Source organism: Eptesicus fuscus, chromosome 18, assembly GCF_027574615.1.
Source record: "Eptesicus fuscus isolate TK198812 chromosome 18, DD_ASM_mEF_20220401, whole genome shotgun sequence".
Classification (NCBI taxonomy): domain Eukaryota; kingdom Metazoa; phylum Chordata; class Mammalia; order Chiroptera; family Vespertilionidae; genus Eptesicus; species Eptesicus fuscus.
In genome coordinates, this window is record NC_072490.1 from 34,524,544 (window position 1) to 34,537,032 (window position 12,489).

Sequence of the window (12,489 nt, forward strand, 5' to 3'; positions counted from 1 at the left end):
CAGGCTGGGGCCCTCTCCCTGCAATGCCCTTCCTCTCATCTGTCTGGCTACTCCTGCTCATCCTTTAAGACCAAAAGCTGCCTCCTCCAGGCAGCAGTCCCAGATCTCAGGCTGTGTTAAAACACCTCTGCTGTGCTCTCAGATCCCTGCACCAGCCCTTTCCATTGTACGGTCTGTCTCCCCCCAGGGCGGGAGCTTCTACCTGGGCCCTGGCCCTGAATGGCCAGATCCTTAGGCCTCAGCCTTCTTCCACACCAATTTGTGAGGGAGAAAAAAAAATTCTTTATTGATAAATAGGTTACAGTAAAATAAAGTGATGTTTTTTGGGGGAATAAAAACTCTGAGTCTTAGTGTCTCTCCACCCCGCCTCTAGCTCTTGGCCTCTGCCTTCACACTGGTCTCTTGGGATGAGGAGGCCGTGGTAGGCATGCCAGGCCTTCTGGGGCCCCTGGGGACCTCCGTCTTCCTCTTCAGTGGCCCAGGCACCACCTTGGACTCGCTGTCCTTAGGAGCAGCCGCAGCTTTGGCTTTCGACCCTTTCCTGGCACCCTGGGCAGTGGCCTCTTTAAGGACCTTGTTCCCCGTCTTCTTTTTGGCTGGGGAAGTCACACCGCTTTCACTCTGTAAGAGAGCAAACCCAGGAGCAAGGCAACCAGGCTGGTGGGGCGGGGCACACAGCTCGGAGCCGCCAGCGCGCACGCGCGGTTGAAATCCCAGCTCTGGGTGGCTTTGGCCAAGAGACCTCACCTCTCTGAGACTCCGTCTCTTTCCTGTGAAATAGGGATGGTGGTCCTCGGGGCGCTGGCGGGCCCGGCAGGAGGGCAGACTGCCCTGGGCTTTGTAGGAAAACAAGTGACCCCCTTCCCCAGCTGACTTCCAGGGGCTGGGGAGGGGCCCGAACTCTGGCCTGTGCAGGGGGCAGACCCAGAGCAGGGGGGCCACACAGGCACCTACCTTGGGGACGGTGGGTTTAGAAGTCTGAGTCCCAGCTTTGGCGTTCCTGGGGGCCTTGGCGTCTGCTGGAAAGTGGGGAGAGTATGTGGGAAGGAGCCCTCCCAGGAGGAGCTGCTGGTGGGCAGGAAGGCTCAGGGGCCCCAGAGCCCTGGTCCTGCCCGGGCCCCACTCCTCACTCTGCCACTGACTGACTTGGGGCAAGTGGCTGAGCCTCACTCAGCGCCTGGCTGCCCTGGTCTGCAAACTGGGAATGGCAGCATCTCCCTAAGGCAGGGGTCCTCACACTTTTTAAACAGGGGGCCAGTTCACTGTCCCTCAGACCGTTGGAGGGCCGGACTATAGTTTTAAAAAAAACAAACTATGAACAAATTCCTATGCACACTGCTAAGTCAGCTGCTAAGCAGGACAGGCAGCGGCGGCAAAAACACCCGGCGGGCCGGATAAATGTCCTCGGCGGATCGCATGTGGCCCGCGGGCCGTAGTTTGAGGACCCCTGCCCTAAGGCATCGTCGGAGAACGAACTGGACCGTGGGTGACCATCCCCCACTCTCAGCCTTGCCCCCTCTTGCCTCTTTCCCTTGCTCTGACCCCAATGCTCTGTGCCCACCCACAACCAAGGGCCTAACAGGCTTATCAGCCTCTAGTCTTCAGTCCATCTCCCACGTGGCGGCCGAGATACACTTAAAATACCTCAGCCCCTAGCTGCTCCCGGTTCAGAGTCTTTCCATGGCTCCTCATGGTTCTCCAGATCAAGTCCAGACTCCGGGCTGCCCTTCCCAGCCTCCCCCTGCTGCTGCCCCTCTATGCCGCTCTCCCCCCGAATTGCAGACAGAACCATTTTCACTTCTTCAAGTGCTTTACCTTCTTCATGTCTCCAGGCCTTTGCATAGGCTGCTCTTCTGCCTAGGACACCTGCTCCAGGGAGCCTTCCCTGACTCCTCTTAGGGATGAGTCAGGCTCCTCCCCCCACCCCCCAATCAGCTTCCATGACTTCCGTGTGTCCAGGTGGAGCCTGATGCTCAGGGTGCACGTGCCAGATAGGAAATCTCCTCCCCAGAGCCAGCGCCTCCACCCTGACATCCAGTGGCTGCCCACACCCTCCTCTCGCCTCTCACACACCTACCTGAGCTGTCCTTTTTGCCTTTGACCTTTAACTTCCCATGGGGCCCGCTGGCACCAGGAGGGGCCTTTGTGGCCTTGTCTGCCTGTTGGGGGGCCTTCCTGGCCTTGCCCCCTCTTGCCTCTTCGCCCTTGGTCTGGCCATCTTTCTTGGGGGCCTCCTCCTTGGCCTCCCTAGGTCTCCGGGGGGCCGACACGGTGGCTGTCTTTCTGGGCTTGATTTTTTTTTTTTGCTTGGGAACTAACTGGCGGAGGAGAGAATGGGGTGGGGTTGAGAGCGGAGGTTCTGGGGGCTCGTGTCCCTACTCCCAACGTGAAGCTCAGGGAAGAAGGCCCCCTTCAAAAAGAGGGGAGACGAAGGAGGTGGTCAGGGCACGGGGAGAAGACACACAACCGCCTGCCGCCAGGAGCGCATTCAGGCCTCTCTTTGCCCTGAGTCTCCCATTCTCACCCAAGCTGCCCTGCCTGCTTCCTGGGTGCCCCCTCCCCCCAATCTGGAAGCGTCAAAGCCAGGCTACTGGGAGCAAGTGATGCACACTGAGCCCCGACTCCATCCTGAGAGGCTAAGCTGTGAACCTCCTTTGGCATCCTCCCTGCCCAAGTGGTCCATGACTCGCCCTCCCTCTCCCCAACAAAGCCTGCCCCATCGCACACTGCCACGTCTCCAAACTCCCCACCTCGCCCGCTATGCCCGCCCGTGGAACATGGACTTCACGGCTCCCCCAGCCCTCCCAGCTGTGCATCTTGGCAGAGTCTTCTCGGCCCCAACTCCCTTCAGTCTTCCCATCTTTACAAGGGAGCCATCGGAGAGCGTGCGCGCATCAGGGGGTGCAAGGGCCCCTGGCAAAAATGTGGTCCTTGCCTTCTAGAGTCTACTTGTGACGATGCTGCCCCCTAACCCCCAGCCTCCTGGCTCCCCAGTTCCCACCCAGACCAGAAACAACCCCCACTCCCAGCACACTACGCATCCCCACCTCGGAGTGCCCTAGGCCCCTCCCACCCCCTCAGCCCACTTTCCGGATTAGCTCCTAGGCCCTGCAGCCTAGCCCAGCCACTAGTACCCCAGCACCCCTCTCTTCCTCCTCATCCATCCCACCCTAGCACCGGGTCTTGCCATGGCTGTCCAAGCTCTGGCCCACGTCCGGGTGTTCTACAGGGATGGGACTTCCTGTGCTCAGCCACCATTACCACAGGGACTGGAACGCAGCAGGCTGAGAACGTTCCATGGCAACTGTCAGAGCAACTGCTCCCTGCTGGGGCGCAGCAAGGACCAGGCAGACCCATGCCTGGGTCCCTGAGATTTCCCTGGTGGCAGCTGGCAGGCATGGTGCTGGGGTTCAATTTTGTGACCAATCTGACCCCCTCTGGAACCCTCCCCTTTGAAAGGGGAGGATGTGGTGCTCAGGCAGGTGCCAGCCTCGGTCTGGAGCCAGAGAGCATGGGGGGTAAACCTGACCCTGCGACCTGGGGCCCAAGGTGGGGCTGCCTCGTCGGTGGTGAGGGAGTTCCAGGAAAGGGTCATGGGCAGAAGGGAACACACCTGACAGGGATGAAGGTGGACGCAGCGGGGTGGCCAGAGCTGTGTGGGGGCTCCGACGGGGCTCACACACCAGCCCTCCTGGAGAAGAGGGGAGTCCCCAAGAACACACAGGAAAAAGGAGAGAAGACAGGGAGACAGGGGAACCGGCAGGGAGCAGCACACAGAGGTCAGGAAGAGAGAGCTGGAGCTGAAGCTTAAACCCTGGCCGGCACACAGAGGTCAGGAAGAGAGAGCTGGAGCTGAAGCTTAAACCCTGGCCGAGTCTCCGTCACCCTGTGGCTCCCCCGCCCCCAGCAGGCTCACTTTGAAGCTGCCAGTGGCCCCCCTGGCCCTGGAGTTGACGGGCCTGATGAGGAGGCCGCGCTGCATGCCGGTGTCCAGGGCCCGCTTCAGCAGGTACTTGAGCCGGATGGCGTCCACCGTAGGGTACTTCTGCAGGATGTACACCTTGATGGCCATCACCGAGGTGCCCTGGCGCTGCTCGCCCGCCTGCAGCGCCTCCAGCACCATGCGCAGCATGGGGGGGTTGCGGCGTGGTGGTGGGACGGCATGCTGGCGCGGGCCTGCGGGTGGACAGCAGGACATCACCCAGAGCCAAAACCACCTTCAGGCCCAATGGACCATCAGCATGGCTGGTGAAGCCCACACCAGGCACCAGCCAGGCCCCACGGTGGGCGGGCAAAGGGCCTAGGGGATCCAATGTACCCCCAGTGAATGCCTGTGGGCACCCCAAAGACAGGGCACACTGCTTGGCCGGCGCTGTCTCCTAGGCCCGTCATGGGACTGGGCACACACCGTGGAGGCTCGTGGAAAGCGTGAAATGTTCCTTTTAAAAAAACAACCCAACAAACAAAATGGGTCCAGAGACAGGAAACATGCAATAGACTGACGAACCTCAAAGAAAAGTGGGGGGAAGAGATTAACCAAAGAACTTATATGCATATATGCGTAACCCATGGACACAGACAACAGTGTGGTGAAGGCCTGGGAGGGGCTGGGAGTGGGGAGGAGGGGGGTCAGTGGGGGGGAAATAGGGGACGTCTGTAATACTTCCAACAACAGAGATAACTTTATAAGCAAATAAACAAACAACCCGAAACCGGGTCAAGTGTCTAGATCTAACTGCAGCCAGGGCGCCCAGGGCTCTGTGGAAGGGCCACCGGATGAGGTCAGCAAAACCAGGCTGCGAGGACCTCTGCCGGACACCAAGCCCCGCTTCGTCTGCACGTCCACCAGGAGGAAGACAGAAAGGGGGAGTGGCCCCCAGAGATGAGATTCTGGAGAAACCTTTCAACCAAATGCCAGGTGGGGTCCTTGCTCGGACTCGGAACATGATTCAGACGAGCCAGCGGGGGAAAGGCAAGGCAACTAGCTAAACGTGAATACCGGGAATATTTGATGACGTTAAGGATGATATTGTTCCGGGTATGCTAATGGTATTGGAATTATTTTGTAAGAGGTTCTTATTTTTTAAAGATACTGGTGTTTACAGATGAAATGGTGGCTCTGGCACTTGCCTCGAAATAGCCCCGTACACGAAACAAGAGTGGCCATCCACTAATGACTATTGAGGTTGGATGATGGGTGCTGGAGGTGGGATTGGGGTGGGGGTGGGGGGGGTCACTCTACCACTCTACTTTTATGTTCATTTGAAAGTTTTCATAATAAAAAAGTTACAAAAGAATTCCACTGCTAAATATATACCCGAGAGAAATGAAAACATATGTCCACACAAACATTTTTACACACAATGTTCATAGCGGCGGTATTTATAATCGCACAAAAGTAGAAACAACGCACATGTCCATAAACTAATGGGTGGGTAAACAAAATGGATAAAGTGGAATATCACCCAGCCGAAAGGAGGAGTGAAGTGCTTCCGTGAACACACTATGCCGAGTGAAAGAAGTCAGTCACACAAAAACCACAGTGTAGCACTTCATGCATGTGAGCTGTTCTGAATGGGCAAATCACAGGAACAGAAAGAAGATGAGTGATTGCCAGGTGAGGGGGTGGATGGGAGCAACTGCTATGGGTGCAGGTTTTCTTTCCAGGTGATGAAAACATTCTAAAATCGACTGTGGAAATGGACCCACAGCTGTGCATATACGAAAAGCCACCGTACACTTTAAATGGGTGAACTGGGTGGTGTGTGAATCATTGACATATCTCGGTAAGCTTTTACAAAGAAAAGTTGCAAAAAGAATAGGATCAAGGGCTGAGCAGGGAGAACGTGTGAGAAGTTGTCGGTCACTATAAGGCACATAAAAGTGGTTTAAATGGGGGGTCAATTGGGGGGAAAGGAGACGTGTAATACTTTAAACAATAATTTTAAAAAGTGGTTTAAATAGAAATTCTGATTTAAATATTAGGTGATTAGGAATGTTACTTTCTAATCAACTTGCAAAAATTAAAGACCTCAGAAAGGAATCAATTGGCTAAAATATATATATTTTAAAAACACATTTTAAAGTAGGAAAAAAAAACCTCTAGATCATGAGCAAGATTGTAGAGACCTAATCCATCTGGACCACTGCTGTCTCCTGGCCGGGAAGAGCCCAGTGTCTGGGAATATTCGCTTTGGGGCCAGAGCCTGTGAATTGGTGGAGTCCTGGGTCAGTCACCCAGGCCTTGGGAGCTTTACCCTCCCCTCTGGGCCTCAGTCTTCCCATCTGGACCGCGGGAATGGGGCCTTTAAGGAGGCCGAAGCCCTCCCGGCTGCAGTGTTCGACGGTTTCCAACAGGGTCCTCAGCCTGGCCTGGGCTGACACATGCCTTAGTGTCCCCTCTCCTGCCTCTCCCAAACCATGCCCAGCCCAGGGAGCCACGTCCAAGTCTCCTCCCTCCCAGACCTCCAGCGGGATTCAGCTCCTCATTTGGCAGCTATTCAATACAGCAATGTTCAGAATCACACCTCCCCCACACCTGGCCTCGACTTTTCCCTCCAGGAACGGCACCTCCCCCCATACCTCCCATACACCCAACAAGAACCCAGGGACACCCTGGACCTCCCCTCCCCTTCACCACCATTTCCACTCCCCGCCTCCCCCCCCTCCATTCTGGCCTCTCCTCTCCCTCACCCCCCCCCCCCCCCCACCGCCCTACCTTAGGGCCCTTGCCTCCTTCCTGCTGCCTTATTTCCCTGCCAACCCCTTCTCCTCACTGCATCTCACATCCCTCACCTGCACATTACCTTCAGTCTAAGGGACTGACTCACTGACCACAGCCGCGTCTGATTGGCCCCACCCACCCTCACAGGTGTTCTCCCCATCTCTGCCCCTAGCCAGAGGGAAAACTTGCAACTCCCCAAATGCTCCACCAGCACCCCCACCTCCGGGCCTTTGCCTACGTTCCTTCAGTGTGGACGGCCCTCCTCCTTAGTCACCCAGGCAGCTTTCGCTCATCCTTTAAGGCTCAAACGGCACTGTGGTTTGAACACCTGCCCTGGCCTCCCAGCCGGAGGGAGCAGCTCTTCCCTGTGCTCTCGCGGCACCTGGAACCCCCTCTCCTCCAAAGGAGCCTTTGCAAACACTCAGGGAGATTCCCCTGCCTCACCCTCTCTCCTCTGGGTGAGACTGACCCTCCCTCCGGGGGTCACCTCCTCCAGGGGTCACCTCCTCCGGGGGTCACCTCCTCCAGGGTGCAGGGGTGCCCTCCCAGCGGAGTTAGGTGACCTCCCTGGGCTCCTGCAGCCCTCTGGGTCCCCACAATTAATATGCATGCCACATCATCCAACGGCATCGATTAACGAGGCAGGTTTGCCCGTCAGACTGGGAGCTACTGTAGGGAATGAACTAGGTCTGTCTCCGTGGACCCCGTACCCTGAGAAACCCCGAAGCGTTGTTTGTTGAAAACTGAGATTCAGCCCTAAATCCACAGCCCAGCCCTGCATCAAACACTCGCTTCTCCCGCCCCTTCCACTAGCTGCAGAGGGCTGCCAGCGCTCCCCTGGGAAGAAATGGGCTCCAGCTGGGGAGGCCTGCTCTGCCCGCTTCCCCTGAGCCCGGCAGCCTCAGCTCTCAGGTCCTGCCTGGCTCCTGCCACCGCTGGCAGCTGACAAAGGGGCAGTTGAACTCAGCGGCCTCTATGGTGGGTGCTGGGGCCAGGCTGGAGAGGAGGAGGGGGTGGGGGACGGTTTGGGACACCCAGGGAATGGTCTTGCTGGAAAGAGGGGGGAGCTGCCTCCCTTTGCTCACCTGGCTTTAGAGCCCCAGACCACCCGGAGGTGGAGGTCATGGAGGTCAGCGAGGCCGAGGAGATCAAGGTGTCACTGGAGGCCAAGCTCCCGGGAGCCATTGCGAGGCTGGCACAGACGCAGAGATGAGGCCGCCTGCCCGCCTGCTTGTCTTATACACCAGTGGCCTGGCCCCGTGACTCCAATTAGCCCCTGATTGGGCTGGGAGGCTCTGAGATCCTGATTGGGGCAGGGGGGCTAGCATGGGGCACTGTAACCCTGCCTAGGGCATGACACCCCAGCTTAGTCATCCACCCCGTGTGAAGTTGGAGGAGTTATTGGCTTCTCTGAGTGTCAGCCCCCCTGGTGAAATGATGGGGGCTGAGAGCCTTGTTCCCTCCTGCACCCTCTGCCCACCAGGGGCTGGAGACGCTGATGGGGAATTGGGCACAGCTGGGTTGTGTAGGCGAGGCCCTCCGATCCTACCGCCCAGGTGTCCCACCCTGTTCCCTGGCTGCTGCTTGCCTCGGTTTCTCAAGAAATAGCAGTTGGAGGCCAACGAATGGGGTTTGCCTGAAGCAGACACACCTAGGTCAACCTGTGGCCACTCTTATTTTTAAAATTTATTTTATTTTTTTGAGAGAGTGTAAGGGAGGAGGAGAAAAAGAGAGAAATATCGATGTGAGAGAGACACAGCAATTGGTTGCCTCCTGCACACATCCAGAAGGGGCAAGGACCAAAGTATAGAACTGAACCCAAGACCCTTCAGTCCATGGGCCAACGCTCTAACCACTGAGAAACCAGTGGGGGCCTTTATTTTTTTTAAGAAAGAAATCTTTCCCCAGCTGGTGTTGCTCAGTGGTTGGTCACCCACCCATGAACCAAGAGGTCACCAGTTCGATTCCCAGTCAGGGCACATGCCTGGGTTATGGGCTCTATTCCCGGCAGGGGACGGGGGTGCAGGAGGCAGCCGATTGATATTTCACTCTCATCGATGTTTCTATCTCTCTATCCCTCTCCCTTCCTCTCTCTAAAATCAATAAAGACATTTTTTTTAAATAGAAGGAAATTTTTATGGAATTAAAGAGCAATTTTAAAATAAAATTGCTTTCTAATCAACTTGTAATTTTAAAATAAAATTGCTTAGCAAAAGTCTATAAAAATTAACAATGGCCATTGGGAAAGTGGACAAAAATATAAAAAATATAAACAGGCAATTCACAAAATGATTTATAAACACAGGGAAATACCCTCAACCTCCTTGGCATTCTGGAAAATTCAAATTGAAACAATGATATTATTTTCCCATAAAAATGACAAAAATTGAAGACAAAGTGTTGGCAAAGAGGCAGGGAGCTGGATGCAGAGGCTCTCGCTGCCCCTGCCAGGGGTGTAAATTGGGGTGCAGCCAACTTTGAAAAGGTTTTCCCTTAAGCCCAGCAACTCCCCTTCTCCTAGAAGTGCATTAGTTAGGGGAAAAAAAAGTGAAATAGAACTAACTTCCAAGTGAATCACTTGGGGCCTGGCTAAATTACTCCCTTACTGTAGAATACTCTGCAGCCACTTAAAGTGATGAGCTGGGTTACAACAAAGATGAGGTTGTATTTCTCACCCAGTAGAATAACAAATATTTAAATGGCTATCAACGCTGAGTGCCCAGGACACGAAGAAAGGCGTAACCATTAGGAGGGTAAGTCGGAGCCGCTTTAGAAAGCAATTTGGTAGCATTTAACATAACTAAGGATGGACTCCTGCCACATCCCACCCTGTCACTCTAGGTATAAATCAAATAAATTCTTACGTTCTACACAAGGGTGCTTACTGCAATCTTAGCAAAACTTCAAAGCAGCCTCAATGCCCACCAGGAGGACGGTGGAACAGTACAGAGCAGTGAAATGAAGGCGCCAGAATATATCTGAGGAATATACTCTTCACTTCTAAGACAGAACTCTGTGTGTGTGTGTGTGTGTGTGTGTGTGTGTGTGTGTGTGTTAAAGGCACAAAAGGTTTGAAAGAATTTATACTAAGGTAATAGCAGGGATTACCTCTGAGGAGGGCATAGGATTCGGATGGAATGGGTTTAAAAGAGATTTAAAATTTTATCTATATATATAGTCTATTTTTGGAATTTTCCCAGGGGACTCTCCATTGCCAGGAGGCAGCAGTGGTCATCAAAGTGCCCTATAGTGAAATCAGATGTCACTCCCCTGTCTAGCACTCCTCATGGCTCCCCACTGCCCGGGTTGAACGTTTGACCTCTTCAGTCTGGCTTTTGGAGCCTTCTTGCCCCACAGACCTGCCACACAGTTGCTCTTGGAATGGGCTAGGTGCTGAGATCTGGGTTTTGCTCTGTGTTTCCTCCATGTGTCTGTGTTAGATTGATGTAGAAGGGACCCCAATTTTTCACCCCTGCCCATATAATTTGCAATGTGACTCTGCAGGTCCTCCCGTACTCCTTAAATCTGTGCTAGCCTTTGTGACTTTCTTTGACCAATAGAATGTGGTGGAAGTGATGTTATGCTCATCCCACTGGCATATGAACAAGCCCTGGCCAGCTTGATGGATGCAGAGAAGCTCATACACCTATCACCCAGCCAACTAATCAACCCTCCAATTAATCACACATACTTGAATCTGCCTAGTGGAGATTAACTAAGCTTGGTCTGGGCAAGCAGAACTGCCCAGCTGACCCACAGAGTTGCAAGCAGCAATACATGGTGTGTTGTTTTAAGCCATGTGGCTTAGGAGCTGTTTGTCATGCAGCATAAGCTAACTGATACAATCTGCCTAGAAGAATCTTCCTTACCCCGACCTACCTTCTCTGGACTGATTTCTACTCATCCTTTTGGCCTCAGTGTAGATGCCACTTCCTCAGAAAAGCCCTCCCCGACTCCCTTGTAGGTTATGGGCCCCTCCTCTGGTTGCCCAGCAGTCCCTGAACTTGCTGTCTGGGAGCCTCCAGCATCCTGAGTTACAACTCTGCCTTACCTGTCTCCTGCACTAGCCCTTGAGCTTGGTGGGGGAGGGGGGTATTGAAGGGGAGGGAACAGGGCTATGTCTGTCTTGTTCCTGGTGGTATCCTTGGTACCCAGCACAGCGCCTGGCACACAGTAGGTGCTCAGCACCCATTGTTGTAGAAGCCCCGGTGTCAGAGCCCAGTTTTGGCTCCGTGCAGGAAGGCTGAAAACCAGGTGTGGGAACCATGCTAGAACATTAGATACAAGTATGAGGCAAAGAGGCATATGGAAGCTGGCGCAAACGGGGGCAGCAGTTTTGATCACATTGTGGGGAATTTCCAAGAATTGAGAAATAGAAAAAGACTCAGCAATACAAACATTCCCACAAGCTTAATCCGAAACCCTGCTCCCGGTCTGTGCCAGGATAGAGGTTTGCATTTGGAGGGAAGAAGTTCTAAAATGTGCTGCGTGATCTAAAAATTCTCCTAGAGGATTGCCTTTTACAGGAAATGATCACTGTGAGGATCAGCCTGCGGAGAGGAGCGGCGGCGTGGTGTACTGATATGACTCCTTTACTGAGGCTTGCACGGAGTTTAAGTTTTGCCGAAAATATTTTTAGCATCTTGGAGCATTGAACAGGGTCCACCTGCACGAGAGCTTCTGAAGGTTACAGCTCTCAACTTTCTGAAGTAGTGACAGGGTGTCTGTTTTGTGTAACTCTAGATTCTGTAGCGTCAGGATATCTGTGACTTTAGGTCAATAAATGCACAGAGGGCAGCGTAGAAATAAAAGTAGCTGCCAAGTTCAATATCTATGTTAATATTTTATAGCCACTACTTTATTTACACATGAAGAAGCAGAAGTTCAGAGAGGACCTGTGCCAGATCTCCCCGAGTCCAGGCCCTGAGCTGCAACCTGGAAGCTCTGTGTCCGGTAAGAAACCAGCTGTGGCTCCAAAGTAACAGTGGCTCAGACAAGAAGCCATGAGACCATTTCTCACAAAGCTCCTGGAGAATACATTGTGCGGGGCTGGAGGGCAGCCTGGGAGACCTTGTCTTGAGGCTCTGCTGGTCTCTGCCCACAGATTCTACCTCCTGATCCGAGAGCGCTGCTGCCACTCTGGTCATCATGACCACACTCCTGCCTTCAGACAGGAAAGGAAGGAAGGGAGTGGGGGATGCCTCAACTCTCTGAAATGTAAGACCCAGGGATTACAAACATCACTTCCGATTATGCTCCATTGGCCAGACCTGATGTCATGCCACTGCAGGTGCGAGGGAAGCTGGGAGATGCAGCCTGGTGCTGGGTGGCCAGGTGCCAGCTAGAACTTGGGTGATATTACTAAGAGAAAGGAAGGGAATGAATATTGAAGCCGTTAGCTCTTGCTTCCCTTTTCCTGAGGCCCCTCCATTATTTTAATCTCTTCAATGCCTATCCCGACCACCGCAGGGGCTGCTCCTTTGAACTTGGTTTACGTCTCTGGGAAGGGAACTCACATTTATTGAATGTCTAGTATGCACGGCATCTTTTATATCAATAATCTCATTTGTCCCTTTAGACAAATCTACCAACTGGGACAATTCTCCCCTTTAAAGCTGAGGGGTCTGAGGCCTAGTGAGGTTCAGAGACTTGGTCCAAAGTCACACTGCTGGAAAGGACACCCACCATCTCCCTGGGGGAACCTTGGGGTGTCAGGAATGCACATCTCTACTGGGGACAGGGGGACCGGCTGCCATTAGGCCCTG

General features: G+C 53.9%; 1 protein-coding gene across 1 annotated transcript; it reads right to left on the reverse strand.

Annotated features, from left to right (window-relative positions):
* Positions 1–279: 279 nt before the first annotated feature.
* LOC103299570 (histone H1.8) lies at positions 280–7,909 on the reverse strand. Its single transcript, XM_028127685.2, has 5 exons — positions 7,810–7,909; positions 3,917–4,176; positions 2,078–2,318; positions 955–1,019; positions 280–621 (listed from the first exon to the last, which is right to left on the reverse strand). The coding sequence occupies exons 1-5, from the start codon at positions 7,907–7,909 to the stop codon at positions 370–372; spliced, it is 918 nt and encodes a 305-aa protein (XP_027983486.2). The 3' UTR covers positions 280–369.
* Between the last annotated feature and the right edge of the window lie 4,580 nt (positions 7,910–12,489).

Excerpts from the sequence above, each read along its gene's own strand:
- LOC103299570 (XM_028127685.2), bottom strand. The coding sequence starts at position 7,909 with ATGGCTCCCGGGAGCTTGGCCTCCAGTGACACCTTGATCTCCTCGGCC. Across the intron at positions 2,319-3,916 it reads GGGCCACTGGCAGCTTCAAA|TTAGTTCCCAAGCAAAAAAA; the intron begins GTGAGCCTGCTG and ends CTCCTCCGCCAG. Across the intron at positions 622-954 it reads CTAAACCCACCGTCCCCAAG|AGTGAAAGCGGTGTGACTTC; the intron begins GTAGGTGCCTGT and ends GCTCTCTTACAG.